Source organism: Calonectris borealis, chromosome 15 (assembly GCF_964195595.1).
Source record: "Calonectris borealis chromosome 15, bCalBor7.hap1.2, whole genome shotgun sequence".
Classification (NCBI taxonomy): Eukaryota; Metazoa; Chordata; class Aves; order Procellariiformes; family Procellariidae; genus Calonectris; species Calonectris borealis.
The window spans coordinates 12,496,923-12,512,677 of NC_134326.1; the positions used below are offsets into that span (position 1 = coordinate 12,496,923).

The window sequence follows — 15,755 nt, forward strand, 5'->3', positions numbered from 1 at the left end:
CTGGGCAGGGGGTGACCCAGCATCGGCCACGGGGACCAGCCAGGGACGCTGGATTGGGCCAAGCCCCGAGTGGAGCCACTGGTCACAGTCCACATGTGCCACCCCCTGGACACTCGGCGTAAACGACTGGAAGCCACTGGATCCAGCGGCAGAAATCTCCAGGCCTGGCTGCTGTTGGTGGGAAAGGCAGATGTTTGGCACCCCTGGCACTCACCCCCTGGCATGGCAGGACACAAAGGGGCACCGGGGCTCAGAGGGGTGCCATGGGGTGACTTAGCGATCCCTCGACACAGCCCCGCCAGCCCCCAGTGCATCCTCCCAGCCAGGCTCTCACTGTTTTGGAGGGGGTTTGGCTCTCCTGTCCCTGAGGAGCACAGGGCACCGCAGGGAGCAGTGGGGTTTAGGAACCATTCCATTAAATTCTCTCCAAATTTGCAAAGAGCACGAAACGTCTAGGCTTTTTCACCGTCAGGTTTCTGCCAGCCCACTCCTCTGGGTTGTAGCTGGGGTTGGTGGCAGCTGGGGTGTCTGTGGAGCTGAGATTTGGGGAAACGGGGAAGGAATCAGCTCTCGCTGGCCCCGAGAACAGAGGACACTGAAACAAAAAACTGCCTCTTTTGGGAACCCATGGAAAATGGGATTTTATACAGATTTATTGCACATATAGATATTTGTATCTATATATACACAAAGGCTATTGCTCTTGCAGAAGCATTGCTGTTTCGCCTGGCACCGGCACTGTTGGATGCCGGCTCTGGGAGCTGAGATGCTATCTCGGGGACTAGCTGGCAGTCCCAGCCAGAGCCAGGGCGTATCAACCCGTACTGCACTGAGGACACTTTGCAAACATCCCAACGTGTTCCTCAGATTTATTTCTGGGCCGAAGCCAGGCAGGAGGAGGCTTTCTGCAGGCAGCTGCCTGCCAGCAGAGCTTTCCCGGCCCCAGGCTAGCTGCTTTTCAAGCAAACCCTTTGTCCCTACAGGTCAAACGCCTCCCTTTTGAAAGAGGAAAAGGGCTGGTTTTAATGTTTTTAGGTGAAAGGGAGATCCCCTACCTGAGAAATATCAGCGTTTTGGGTTTCCCTCTGAGCTGGGCGGCGTTTGGTCCCCGCCGGGCCCGGGCTGGGCGGGCAGCAGATGGCAGCAAAGCCGGGCTCGGGCTGCGCCTCCGCTCCTGGGGCTCTCCAGCTCCCAGGCTCAGCCTGGAAGAAGCCAGCAGCAGCATTTCCTTCCAAACAGATTTTCCTTGCAGGGCGAGGAACTTTTTCCCTGGCTCTGCCGTGCCCTGGCTCCTTTCCCAGTAGGAAAGGGAAAGCACGCTGGCAAATTCAAGCCGGCTCTGGGCTGCTCTCTGTCCCCAGCCATCCCAAAGCTGCCACCGTGACCTTGCCAGGGCTCCGTGGGGCATGGTGACAGTCCAAATATCTCTATCCCTGCCCCATCCCGGGGTCTCATCCCTCCCAGGAAGGATAAACAATTCCCACTGCATCACCGGTGGTTTCTGATCCCTCTCAAGAGCGAGCCCTGGGGGCCAGGGAGAGGGGGAAAGGGCCCCCCCCCCAACACTCTCTGGGAAAATAAAAAAAAAAGCAAAGCGCAAGGCTGTAAGAGCTGTAAACAGGTTTTCAGTGGGTTTTCCATGGCACCTGTCCCGATGGCTGGGAGCACAGCCAGAGCCCACGGGGGTGCATGGCTGGCCGAGGCCGCCAAAGCCCTTCCTTGGTACCTGGTGCCAGAGCGGTGCTGGGAGGGGGCCAAAGTCACCCCCTTCTCGGGACGCTCTGGGGTGCCTGTTTATGGGGTCGGGTGATTTTGTTGAGTCACAGGTCAGGGCTGGCAAGTGCCCAGCGCTGCATCACCAGCCGGAGGGAGGCTTGGAGCCATGCCATCCTCAAAGAAACAGTGGGGGAAAAAACTGTGACCCCTGGCAGGGAGCTGGGAGCATCTTCTCCAGCCCACCAGGCTCCTCTAACACCCCCCTTGGTTAAAAAAAAATAAAAATTAGGGAGAGATGTCTGCTTTGCAAGTGCAGAGCCCTTGCTAGTGGAGCAGCTCCTGCCAGCAGGATGGGCACGGGCACGGATTGAGCTGTCCCCAGAGGCATGGTGGGGGCTGCAATGCTGGGGCCAGGCCCTGCTTCGGTGCTGTATGATTTTAGGAAGCCCAAGCCTGGCCACAGGGGCACACGAAGGCTGCTGCAAGCAAATGCCTCTGAGAGGCAGAGAAAGTCGTTGGGACCAGCCGGGGATGCTGGTGGTGCAGGATCTGCAGCTCCCGCTACTGAGCCGCCCCCAAACATCTCTCTGTTACTCCCTGGCTCTCCTCTCCCTGGAAGCAGAGATGGGGGGATTTCTCCTATGGTCCAGCCTGGGGCGAGGGAGGGAGCACCAGCACCGGCGTTGCCAGATCCCGGAGGACTGGCTGTGCAGGGAAGCCCACCACGGCCACACGACTTCTTGGGCTGCACCAGCATCTGCCGCAGTGGGAATTTCTCCCTGTCAGAGGCAGGCCCCTCTCTCCCTTGCCAGCTCTGCCTCCTGAGGCGCCGAGTTATCTCTGGCGCTGGGGTCCTGGGTGCCTGTGTCACCCCACCCAGCCTGACTCACCAGAGATGCAGTTAAGAGCCAGGGCTGCCCTCTCCTGATTACACACGCGGGTGCTGAAGCTTTTATCGTGGGCAAAGCCCTGCTGGCTCACTCAGTCCCTTTGGCCGCTCCCGAGAGCCCTGTGCTCAGAGCCCGGCTGCGCTATCTCCCCTCTTCACGTGAACCCCACGACTTGCAGCCTGCCTATCTGAAAGGCAACACCGAGCAGGACAGGATCCCTGGCCTCTGCCCAAGGGAAAGTGCCGTTTGCCGCTACCTGGGGAACTGGTTCTTCCAGGGAAGGACAGATCCTGATTGCTCTCATGCTGGTGTGGCGACTCCCTGAACACCAGCAGCTGCTCCCGGGACAAGTTGAACCCAGGAGCCAGCTCCAAGCCCTGTCCTGTCCCTGGGAGTGGGATGAAGGGGCAGGCTTGCCCTTCAGCAACCTGCAGACCTTCAAGATGGGATGAAAAGGGTTATGCAGTGTGTTAGAAAATGTTTAAATGTGAGCATCTGACCTCACTGCAATTTCCGTGGGGGTTTTCGTGGTGTTTGGGCTATCACACAACCAAGTAGATCACTAGAGGGGTTGCGTGGAGAACAGCTTCACTAGGCAAAGCATCTAAACCAGCAGCACTTGGGGAAACTCCACAGGAGCATCTTCCACTGCCCTGTGAAAGGACGGTGCCAGCCCAAAGAGTCCCCTAAGAGCAGCTGGGGCCCCTGCATCAGTCACCAGATCCCCTGCTTGGAAAGGGGATGACACGGAAGTGTTTGGTCCCCCAGGGAGCATGGGAGGAGGAGACAGGTTGGAGAGCCCTGGGAGGAGGTATCTGTGTTTGAAGATCAAGCAGACGACCTGCCTGGGTGCCCTGCAGTTAATGTGAGCACCAGTGGCTCGATGGCCTGGCCTCCGCCAATATTATCGGCAATCATAACATGCTGTCAGCACGTGCAGAAAGGCAGGAGGTGCCTTAATGAGGCTCACTAAAGTAAATTATTAAATTAAGAGCTAAGGCAGTACAGCTGTAGAAATGACCAGCGCAGGCGCAGGAATCGCAGCGCCGTGCAGAGCGGGATGGCTCGAGCCTGCTGGAGGGAGCGTGCTGGGCAAAACCGCCTCGGGACACGCTGGGAAGAGGAACGGGAGAGCTGGCGATCTGGCAGGCACAGGAGGGGAGGGATGTGTGTGCAGGGACTGACGCTGCCCTGGGTTTTCCCCTCTCCACTGGGCCTGTCCCACCAGACAGGAGAGAAAGTCAAAAGCAGCCTCTAATGTGGCTTTTGTCCTTCTCTCGTGTTGCACCGGGAAGGTCTCGAGCCCCACCAGCGCTAACCGTCCCTGGCTGCTCTGCAGGCTCTGGCTCCTGTCCCGCTCCAGGCTCCGGGTCACCATCACGTGCTCCTTCCCGCTCGGATAAACTGCGGAGATGTTTTGGTTTGGCACGAGCTTTGGTTTTGCATCTTTAGGAGCGGAATTACAAAATAATAAGATAAGGCTGTACACTGGAAGCAAGCTCAAAAAAAACTGTCTCGAGTGTAAAAAGGTCTCTCCTGCCCAGCAGACTTGGGGGGCAATCTTGGTTTAGGACATAAATTGGTGCCAAGGGTTTCTGGAGAGCTGGAAAGCCCTCAGCGCTGCCTCGGGATGGCCCTGTGCCGACCTTGTGCTCGCTCTACTGAAACAGAGACAAGATTTTGCTGTGGGAGCAGGAGTTTAGAAGCAACTTGCCGGGGTGGAGAAGGGCAATATGCGCTTTTCCCCCTGTTTTTTTTTTTCTGAGGAGAGGACCTGAATGGTGTCCCTCTCTGAAGAGGATGAGCTCCTGTCTGGCTCCTGTTGTTTCCACTGTGAAGTCCTGGCCCTGCTTGCTGTCGGATGAAAATGTGTTTAGGAATGAATGGGGTTAGCAGAGAAGCATGAAAATTGAACAGACTGAAACACAGGCGAGAAATCCTGGCTCCAACTGCACGCAGCTTCACATTGGATTTATTTTGCTCATGATTTAACTTCGAAGTCTACCAAGCAGCCTGGCAGCCTGGCATAACAAAATCCACCTGCAAATTCTGCATTTCTGGCCTGAGACCCTTTCACCCAACATGGCTGGAGCTGGTCAGTAGCTGTCACCACTGCAACAACCTCCCTCAGCTAACGTCATCAGGACCTCTTCATTTGATTCATATAATTGATATTGCTTGATATAACTGTAAAAATGAATGCATCGGTGCAGAACATAGCCACTGCATCCCCAGCTTTGCAATTAAACTTCCCATCCCACATTAATTTCCACTGTCAGCGTTGGAGGCAGAGGATGTCACGGGTCCCTGGGGTGGGTCTCTTTTTCCCTCGTTGCTCACTTGGCTGTCAAGAACCTCAGGAGCTCGTTGTGAAGTACAGGGGCAGAAGAGGGCAGGGCAAGAATAAAGTCACAAAATACAGTCTCTTGCAGCCTGGCCTCCTGGTCCACTGGCTCTCCGTGGGCACTGGATTCAGGATCCTCCTGGATGCTCTACAGCAGCGTGTCCATAAGCATCCCGTAGTCTTGCTTGCCCCCTGGAGCCAGGAAAGCAGACATGCTATATTGTGGGGTTAATTAGATATACTCTGGTTGATGCCTTTTGCAGCTGCAAATCTCGATGAGCCTTTCCTACAGCAACAGCTTCAGGCTGAATTTTTTAAACCACTGATGGAGCAATTCCCTTCCATTGCTGCCATCTCCAGGATGAGGTGAGGTTCTCCAGCCCTCCTGAGGGCCACTACAGAGCCAGGGAGCTCCCTACAACCTTCCAGGCACTACAGCATTATCTGACATCCCCAGCCTGGGTCTCTGCAGGGAGAGGAGCAGGGGACAGGGGGTTCCCCTTGCCCAGGCCAATCTCACTCTGCCGTCCCCAGCCCCATCACCCCTCTGGCTGCTCGGCCGAAGGGAGGGCTGACACCGATGCCGCACGTCCACCCCTCCACAACCCATTCCCATCCCTGATGACCTCCCTGGGGACAAAGCATGAACATGAGCCCTTTCAGCTGCCGTGTTTGTATACACAGGCCTGCTGCTGACACAGGTCTCTTAATCCCCCCGCCTGTGTCCCACAGACCATGCTTGTACAACAGCGGCCACGGCTGGGTGCTGGCACTGCACTTTACTGAAGCCCTTTTACCTCTGACTCGCTGATCAGCTGCTGACGGGGTGTTATCGGGAGGCTGCGGCGGGCTCGGTGGCGGTGCCAGCATCCTGGCGAAGGAGACTGTCCTCTGCTTGACTTGGTGGCTCCAGGACCAGCTGGCGGGGGGGGAGGACTGCTGTGTGCTTCTCCATGCTTTGGCATTGCTTTGCTTCCAGTTTATCATCTCTCTCACTTTGAGGGCCTTCAGCTCGGAGGTGGAGGTGGCTCAGCTCACAATTCAGCAGGCAGGCAGGTGTTTCCTTTGCACCAGCAAAATATTTGGGAAAGCAAACACAAAGCTGGCGAGGCTGGGTGGGAGTTAGAGCCAGAAAGCCCGGCTCACTGCAGGGCACAAGTGGAGAGGAAGGGATGCTCAGAGCAGGCTGGAGCCATGGCCCCCTGCGCCCAGGGTGCTGGGCGCACCGGGAGAGTGGTGCTGGCTGGTGGGGGAGTGTCTGTGCAGGATGGAGCTCTCCCCAAGAGACAGTGTGGGGAGGAAAGCCAGGAAAACCAGCTCAGCATGGAAATCTCCCCGCAATGGGAGCAGGGATGGGAGCAGAAACGTACATGGTGGAGGAAGGTCCTCGTCACACCAGGAGCGTGACAGCACATCCCCGCATTTAAAGGAAGGTCATTTAGTCGCACCTGGGGGTCAAGCAGAGCCAGGCGTGGAGCTGCCCCCGCTTCAGCCCCTTTGTTCCTGTGCGGGGTGCAGCTCTTGCTCACAGAGAGACGCGCTGTCCCCTCCTTTGCCACCTGCGGTGCGATGGCTGGTGCTCGGGGCAGGCAGCCAGGCTGGGCTGGGGAGGGAGCGGGTGTGCAGAGATCCTCCGCTGCGGGTGATGGGAGGAGACCTGAACACCGTGCGGGCGAGCTGGCCAGGCAGCTCAGCCCCACCGTTCAGGACTGGCCCTTGATGGGGTTCCTGCCCAGTTCCTCCTCCTCTGGTACCCCCGTGATGCCCATCGGAGCCCGGGCCGCTGGCTGCCTGTGCCTGGCGCCAGAGATGATGTGGCTGCAAAAGAGGGAAGGAAAGGTAGGATGCTTGGTGCCCTCGAAAGTTGAGGGGGCAAAAGTCTGAACTCTTGCACACAAAGTAACAGAAAGCTTTTAACTTTTCTTCTCGCTGTTTCTCAGTTCCCTAGCTATCCAAGGACGAGAACAGCACCAGTCAGATCCATAGGTATTGGTGCAGTGCACAGGTCCTAGCGTGCTGCTCGCCAGAGAAACACCCGGCAGTGATGCGATTGTGCTGTGGCTCAGGGTAAGATGTGAATGGCAAAGCCCAGGACTTTGCTTTGACTGCAGGGGGGTAAAACAATATTTAAATAACTGCCAGCCACTGAAAGGAGCAGGAGTCCCATGGGAAAAGAGAGAATTTGTGGCTGTGCGTGGCTGATGGTTTTATCGTGAACATACAACCTGCAAAGGGAGCAAACGAAGCTGCTGGGAGCTGCCTCTGATTTAGTATTTCATAACTTTGGTGGTTGACTCTGAGCCTTTTGGCTGTTAATTATCCGTAGGTGCTTAGAGGAAAATATCCCAGCAATTCCATCTGTAAATCTTATTGATTCTCACCTTGAGTCTTTGGGAGCTTTTAGGGCACCTGCACAAGCTGCCACCGCTTGAATTAATTGAGCTCTGTGGAGCAGCTGCTGGCTGGTGCCTCCTTGTACATTAGGCACGAGGCAGAAAGATGTATGTCCCCGGCCAGCTCTGGCACAAGGTGCTGGTGGCAGAGAAACACGGACTCGCAGCACATTGCCAGCACGCTTCGTTTCTCCGTGGGAAAGGTACATCGCCGGCTGGGCTGAGCCAGGGGCTTCCAGGGCTGCTGTGGGCAGTCGGGACCTAGGAGGGATGCAGGACCTCTCATCTGAAGCACAGAGAGCTTAAGGCATTTTGAAGAAGGATGCTAGAGCATTTATACCTCATTTCTCTTTGTAGAAGTGTCTGAAATATTTTTGCTGGAATTTCTGCTGGCAGAGGGGTGGCATGGAGGGTAAATATCCATCGAAGCAAATATCAGCCTTGGTGGTCAACTTATGCCATGTTTTCACGAGCACCTGGAAACTGAAATGACTCAGAGGACACTTTAAGCAACCGTGGGCTAATATATCTACAGCAAAATACACCAGGTAGGAAATTCTGGTCTAGAGGAGGTATTGCTTTCTACAGCCAATGTCATCAATAACTAGGAAATGGGGGTGCTTTCAGAATTTTTCTCGAGAAGACAATGTTATTTATTGGCTTTGGGAGAGTCCTACAAGAACTGTGGCTTTTGGATGAAAAACTTGTGATGATAAAAGCAGTTATGCATCATTAGGTATTCTCCCCCCATCCATTTATTAAAAACATGCAAAAAACTGCATAGCAGATTTCAGATTTTTAATTATGGGATATTTACTCTCCTTTAAATCTAACTTCTTAATACCAGGAAAGTCCATGTGGTGCACTCTCAACACAAACACGTTTGCCACACCACCTCCCAGTGGGCAGAAGACGGGTGGAAGCGGCGAGGGGCCAGCAGCTCCGCAGAGCTGATGGGAGCCGGTTTCTACCCACGCGTGGCATGAGCGGCCTCAGCAGCACGGTGCCTGCGGCTGGGCTGCAACATCAAACCGCCGAGCCTGAGCCCCTGGGCCGTGCAGTCCTGCTAAGTGAAAGCACTTTTTAATGGGGATGTAATGGAATTCGTTAGTGTCTGCTGTTTTATTACATGGGTTGAAAATTACTTATTAGTGTGAATGCATTCACTCTTCATGCTGATCGTTCATATGCTTTGCCAGAAGGGTCCGAGTGCATTTATCTCAGAGCCAGGAAGTATCTTCCATCTCTCCGGATCACACGGCTGCAGATAGAAAAAGCCTTCAGGACTGTCCGTGGGCACTCGCTGTGTTCTCATCCCCTTGCCCCGGCAGGAGAAGCAGAGGATTTGCTGCTCTGGCTGCGTGTCGTGCTTTCATGTACGGCCCCTCTCTGCAGGGCAGGGGTATGAGCTCTGGGGTTAAAAACCCTGAGCAAGGAGAGGTTAAAAGCTGGGTTAAGGAAGGAGATGTTGCAGGAGGTCTCTCCAGCAGAAACCTGCAGGAACAGGCGTTTTCTTCTGGTTCTGAGCTAAAGCGGGTTGAAATGCCAGTACTTGGGGTAGGAGAATAAAAGGTTTGGGGTATTATTTTAAAAATACTTGAGTCCTTTGTGATGGCCACAATGTGCCACTAATAGGTGTCTGCTGGGGTTGGGAGGTACCTGCCATGGCAGGGTGATAGGAGCTTGCTGGCAGCCTGCCCTCAGCCCCAGTCACTGCTGGGGCTGCAAACTGGGACTGGCATTTGGGCTTCCCCCCGGTGTGGGAGAGGACCTGATCCAGACTGAAATGGTTGGGTTAAAGTCTCCTGATGAGGATCCTTATGGCAAGTTGGATATTTTTCAATGGGAAATTCTCAGGTTTTCTGAAATTGAAAATTCCCAGTTAGATCTTAGGACTGTAACTTGTGGCCCTGAGACCTGGGAATGATTCTGCACCAGCATGATGTTTCTTTTACAGGAATGAGCTTTGGGTGCCCCTTGAAAATTTTTTCCCATGTGGATGCCAGAGGTAGCCCTGCAATTTGGTCGGTCACGCAGCATTCGCGAGTCCCTCAGGAGCAGCTGGGTTTGCTGGAGCGTGGCACTGCGGGGCTGCTGCAGGAACATTTGCCCAACCTTGAGTGCGTTGTCCCTGACAGCGTTCCTGCCTGGCAGGATTCACGGAGCAGTAACGACTACATAAATAAGTCAAAGCATATGACTCAGGATAGGAAGTTTGGGCTTTTCTTGGCAAAATCCCCTTTCTCTTTTGCAACGCATTAAAGGTACCTGATCCTTAATATTCTACCATCCACGCGTAAAGCTTGGACTTGCATCTACTCACCTCACCAGGGAACAGCGCGATCGGTCCTGGCCAGCAGCGAGCAACCTGGTCCAAAAGTGCTGGGGAATGAGAAGATTCCCTTCAGAAGCGTGCTCCTGGTCCGAGCTGACCATGAGGTCAGCACAGCCCCCTGATACAGGGAAAAGAGATGTGACCAAGAGTGCACTGCAGCTGCTGATGGGCATTCGGCCCTCAGGACCGGGCTAGAGCTAAAGTAAAACTGTAGGAATCACGTGTAATGGTGATCCCGTCCCCAGTGCCTGGCAGGCTCTGCTACTTGCTGGTGTAGCTGCTGTCATTGTGTAAGACCTGTGTTGCCCAGCTGGGCTCAGCTCTGGTTTTCACATTGCTGCTGGAGGGAATGAGGGTGAAAAGCTGTTTCTTTTTTTTTTACCTTTTTTTAATGTCAGTTATTTACAAACACAACTCGCTCAGGAGAAAAATACTCCAGGTTTGGCCACAAATGCCCCAGGGGTATTGATACCTCCTTAAATACCAGTCAGTTCAGAAACTGTTATCACAAAGGTGTTTGTTTAAAGTACATTAGCTAGAAGGTTGAATGCATCGGTAGCTCTGTGTAAACCATCAGCCACCCTGCTGGCTTAATAACATTCTACTCTGGGCTTTATGAGGACTAGGGGGAAAACACATTGGGTTGAAGGGGAACAGCTGAACCTGCTCCACTTGGGTCACAACATGGTGCTTGTGTGAATAGAGACAAAATTGGACAAATGGAACCTGAGAAAGGGGCTGAGCTACCACCCAAACAGGATGGTGGAGCTAAAGGGTATATCAGTCACCTCGGCTGCGTTGTGCTTCCCCCCACGCACACCCTTCGCTCCAGGCCACTGAATTAAAGCTGTTCCCAAAGGGAGGGTCAGGACCCCAGGTGAGGTCACCAGTCTGGCAGAAATGAAACTGGGGATATTCAGGGCCAGGAGAGACCCAGAGATGCCCAAAGAAGTTAACAGCCACCGTGAAAGCATCTTTAAACCTCCAGGCCAGTGTCAAAGCAACCAGGCATCTGTGATAAATATGCAAGCCACGCTTCAGTCAGGGAGAAATAAGTAAGCTGTTGTACACGGAGCAGGGGAGGTGGGGAGCTCCTGCCCAAATTACTGCTCAGCGGAGGAGTTTCCCTGGAGACGGCTTCCTCGGAGTCTGCTCGGGGCCGGCACAGGGCTGGAAGGCAGCATCCAGAGCCGCTCAGCATGGCCCGGGCAGGCACAGGGACACGTTTGGGGTGAGGGATGAGGTGGAGAGGCAGGCTGGGGGATGATGGTTAGGTGCTTCTGTTGAATTTGGGGAAAGCAGAGCTGGATTTGTTCCCAGTGAATTGTGCCACAGAAATGCGGCAACGTCTTAGCTGCTTCTCAGCAAGTCCCTGGAGCTGAGGAGCAGAATATCCCAGTGCCGTAGGCGCTGGGCAGAGCAGGGGAAGATGGGTCCAGCACAGGTGAGGACACCGAGGGAGGAGTGAGGCGCGTGGAGGTTGCTAGACACGGTGGTGTGTTTGCACCAGCTGCAGCTGGTGCACACTGAGCTTCCCTTCACGTGAAGGATGGGTGTTTGAGAGCTGACCAGCCAAGGCGATTTGTCCCCATGGCTGATGCAGAAAGGTTGCACGGACGCTCCCCTTTCTCCCTCCTTGCCCATGTGTTTATTTTGTAACATTTAAAACTATGCCAGGGTTTGGCCTGGCTGGCCACCGAGCAAGCGCGGAGGGTGAGACTCGCCCAGCTCCCTCCTGCCTGGCAGCCCTGGAGCCAGTTTGGCTTTCAGCCGCCACGGGATCCTTCCCGCTCACGTGGCAGGCAGAGCAGCGTCCCAAAGGGACCAAGTGGCAGGAACGCTGCGCCCCAGCTGGGGGACGGGACAGGGACCCCGCTGGGCTGCGTGTTCCCTGGCTGCAGCCACCTCCCTCAACCAGCAATGGGTTGTGCTCCCTGCCCAAGGACCCGTTCCTTAGAGAAGGTAAAGGTGCAAGCCTGGCTGGCAGGGAAGGCGAATCGATGGGAGTTGTGCAGCCCCTGAGCCGTGCTTGCACGGAGCACAGTGACCCCCCGGCAAATACAGGACTGGGCTATATGGAGTACAGGACACAGTATTGCAACTCAGATATCAGAGCATCTCGGGACATTCAGCCAGGCCAGCGGCCAGCTCTTCTGGAGTTATAATCAACTTACATAAACTTCCTTTTGGGATTTCACCAGCCAGATTCTTAAATGTATGTGGGTTGTGGCACATGCTGGCGATCCCCGAGGCTGCAGAACGAGGGTGCTCTCCGAGCTAAGAAGGGTAGCGAGGGATGCAGGGAGCCAAGCTGGTCTTAGTGGAGCATCCCTGATAGCCTGCGACTCCCTCTGGGGATCCACCAGGCCCTTGACGCTGTTGCCCTTTCAAATAGGGTGCTGAGCTCATGTCTATCTCTTGCCCTCTTCTTTCCTTCTAACAGCTACACTGTGAAATCAGCTTTTCATCTTCTCCACGCACTGTCAGCTGCAGCTACATCTTCAGTGCCTCGTCACGCCGTCGGGTCTCCTGCGGGGTCTGCACAGAGGTCTCACCGGGGCTACAGGACACGCCGGGGCTTCCAGATGAACCTTGCTGGGGAGAAGCGGGGCGGCGTGCTCGTTGTTACAGAGAAAAGGCCGGGAGAGGCTTGTTATGAATAAAAAAAGGCACCGACTAAGGGTCACTGTGAATTAGACAGGTCGTGCTAAATGATACCGGCGACGCAAGTTGCCTTTTAAACATGTGTAATTCGCGTGTGCTTTATACACAGGGTTTGGACTCTGTCTTGCCAGCCGTAAGAATTAGGGGACAAATACCGAGGACGTTAAGTGACGAGGATGAGGGAGCCACATCCCATCAGCTGGAGATTATTCCAACATTTTAACCTCCACAAACGAAAGCCTGCGGGTTTTGCTGGGCCCAGGACACAGGAGGGGGCTTCCCCAGGACACGCACCAAGCCCCTTCGTGCACCTTCCACTGGAGACAAAACCACCCGCAGCCGCCCGGGCCGTTATCCCCGGGCGTGGGTACCCGAGAGCATCCCCGTCCCTCGGCTCCGGGTTGAGGCGTGCAGCAACGCCCCCGCGGCAGCCGTTGCTCCTCGGTTCACACCCGGTTGGAAGCGCCTCACGGCCATCCCCCCCGACTCGTGTTTCTGCAGCAGCGAGCCCCAGAGTCCCCGAGCCGGCAGCGGAACCCCGAGCCGGTGCAGGGCCTCCCCCAGCCGACAGGGCCGGGGTGAAGCCCGGCGGCGGGGCTCGCCCGCAGCGCGGAGGGACGGGGCAGGGGCCAGCGCTCCCGCCCCGCCCGCGTGGCCCCTTTAAGCGCCCCCCCCGCCCCCCCGCCCGGCCGGGCGTTGCATCAGGCACGTGCGCGCCGCCGGCCGGCCCGCGGGGGCGCGCCCCGCCCCGCCCCGCCCCTCCCCTCGCCGGCGGCGCGCGCGGGCGGGCCGGCGCGGCGCGCGCCCCCGCGGCAGTCGCGTGGTCCCCGCGCGTCTCCATATTGCGGCGGCGGCGGCGGCAGGGGGGGGGCGGGCAGCGCGGCGGCGGCGGCGGGGCTCGGGGGCGCCGCGTGCGAGGGGAGTTCCCCGGCGGGGCGGGGGCGCGCAGATGGCGACGCAGGTGGAGGCGCTGCTGCCCGGCGCCCCGCTGCTGCCCGCCGAGGAGCGCGCCCTGGTGCTGAAGCCGCCGCAGGACGGCGGCCGGGAGAAGGGCGAGCCGCCCATGGGCCCCGACGGCGGCCCCGCGGCGCCGCGGCCGCCCAGCGCCAAGCAGCAGAAGGAGGAGAGCAACAACCAGGAGAAGGAGAGCCTGCTGCGGGCGGGCGGCGAGGCGGAGGACGGCGGCGAGGCGGGCGGCGCGGGGCGCCGGGAGTTCATCGAGGCCCCGCCGCCCAAGGTGAACCCCTGGACGAAGAACGCCCCCGCCGCCGCGCCGGCGGTGAACGGGCAGTCGCCTCCAGGTGGGTGCCGGGGCTTGGAGCCAGGTTGGGGCGGCGGGGGGGGGGCTGGTTGCGCCGCCGACCGCGCCCCGGCCGGCCGCGCCATGCGGCACGGCGTGGGGACGGCGCCGCGCCTGCGGCCTGCCGGGGAGCGGGGCTGCGGCCGGCGTGAGGGGAGCGCGGCGCGGCGGGGGGGTGGTGCGTGAGCGAGGGGGGGGTCGCTGGAAGTAGGAAGCGGCGGCGCCGTCTGTGGCCATGAGGCGGGGAGCGCGTGTGCGGGGGAGGGGAGCGCGGCCCGGCCCGGGCAGCGGCCATGAGGCGGCGGCGGCGGGGGGGGCGGGGGACGCTGAGGGCCCGGCGGCGGCGCGGCGGGCCCGGGCGCGAGGCAGCCGAAGGAGCTCGGCCGCGGCGCTCGGCGGCCGAAGGCGCTCGGCGGCCGGGCCCTGGCGGCGGGCACGCGGCGCCCGCCCCGCTGCGAGCGCGCCCCCCCCCCGCTCCCAGCATTCCGCCGCAGCGCAGCGCAGGCAACGTGGTCGCTTCCCCGGGCGCCGCCAGCGTGCGGCTTCCCCCGGGAGGGCGGCCCGGCCACCGCCGCTCCCCGCCACCGCCCCCCGGGGGGCCCTTTCCCGGCCCGCGGCCTGGCGCTGCCCACGTGTGCGGCGGCGGCTCCCCCGGCGCGCAGGCCGCGCCGCCTTTCTCTGCCGACTCATGGCGGCGGCGGGGCTGGGGGCTGCGGCGGCGGCCGAGCGCGGCTTTGCCCCTGCACGCTTGCAGCCGTGAAGAGAGGTTGTCAGCAGCGAAGCGTGCACGGCTGGGGGGGGGAGGTTGTCCCCGAAAGGGAGTCGCGTCGGGAAGCGGAGGGACAGCGTCCAACGGTAGCGACGGGGTGACGCTGTCCAAATCGCGTTTGTAACCCGCTGCTGTCGTCAGCAAAGGCTGAAATTGCAGAACACCATTTCCTTGGAAGTTGGGATAGGTGCTGCTTTTACCAGGAGGGCATCGCTCATACCTGCTTCAAGAGGAAAACACAGAAGTTTTCACTAAGCATCTTGTTTGGGAAAGACACTTAATTTTTCCAGCCTGCCTCTGTTAACTCTGAAATCACACTGCCAGAAATGACATCAGATTCCCTATTACTGTACGTGCTAGTGTTTTGCAAGAACTGTTACTGCCTGGTGTGATGATTCATCAGAGGTATTGATCTTTGGAAGATGGGACAGCTCTGCAATTTCCACCTGGAAAGCTGTCATCTTAATGGGGAGCATAGAGGAGAAGTTAATTGTGCCAGGTAAAAGTCTGTGTTCAGATTGTTTGGTGGTTTATCATTGTACACACCAACATAAGCAAAGCTTAATGAAATCCAGGACAGCATTGCTGTCTGCATTTGCCTCTTGCGGTATGACATAAAACTGGTCACATCGCTCCTTTGTGTGAAAGCTGCACTCCCATCGCGCTGCCTTCTTGGGTAACAGTCCCTAGAAATAAACCAAAAGATGCAAAACCGCAAGATTGAACGTTCCTGTTTGAGGCTCACATCTAAGGCGCGTTGCAAAGGTGGGTTACTCGTCAAAGTGAGCAGGCATGAGGCAGTCTGCCCAACACAAGGAGGGGGCCCTTGCAACTCGTGAGATGATTTTTTGAGGGAGAGAGTGTGTCAGTAGCATGTCCACACTGTGGTAGGGTGAGGGAGTAATGCTGCAACGCTCAGAGTTTTCTTGGGCCTGGCACAATTCGGTATTCCTGAAGGTGTTTAAATAATGGAATCGGTTAGTGGTGCGTTTTGGGACACTTCGGAGCAGTGACTGGTTCCTGCAGTGCCCCAGACGCTGCCGCTTGGCCCTTCTCTCTTGGGGCATTGTTTCTTTTGCTGCCTGTTCATTAGCAGAAGAGAAAACGTGTAAAATAAACACGGCTGGCGAACTCCCACGAGAGGCAGGCTGGCAGCTGACCTTGCCTGGTGGCTCTTCGCCCAAGTACCTTCTCGTAGAGTTTGCAGGCTCTTGTCCTGTCTTCGCTGCTTTGGGTGGAGGATTTCTTCTGGCAGATGCTTACAAAAAAAAGATCTGGAGTGTGAGTTTGTGCGAAAGACGGTGCTGGTGAGGTGAGTTGTCATGTTGCGGTGACCTCCAGGAG

The 15,755-nt window shown here is 57.4% G+C and overlaps 1 protein-coding gene across 7 annotated transcripts in view; it reads left to right on the top strand.

The window, feature by feature from the left end:
- Nucleotides 1–13,276: 13,276 nt before the first annotated feature.
- The window catches only part of LARP1 (La ribonucleoprotein 1, translational regulator), a 58,752-nt gene continuing 56,273 nt past the window's right edge, over nucleotides 13,277–15,755 (top strand). For all 7 annotated transcript variants that reach the window (XR_012675907.1, XR_012675906.1, XM_075164247.1 and 4 more), the window contains exon 1: nucleotides 13,277–13,643. Coding sequence is in view for 5 of the 7 variants with exons in the window: in XM_075164247.1 (XP_075020348.1) it covers nucleotides 13,292–13,643 (352 nt within the window). In the remaining 2 variants the exon portion in view is untranslated. The remainder of the gene's footprint in view (nucleotides 13,644–15,755) is intronic.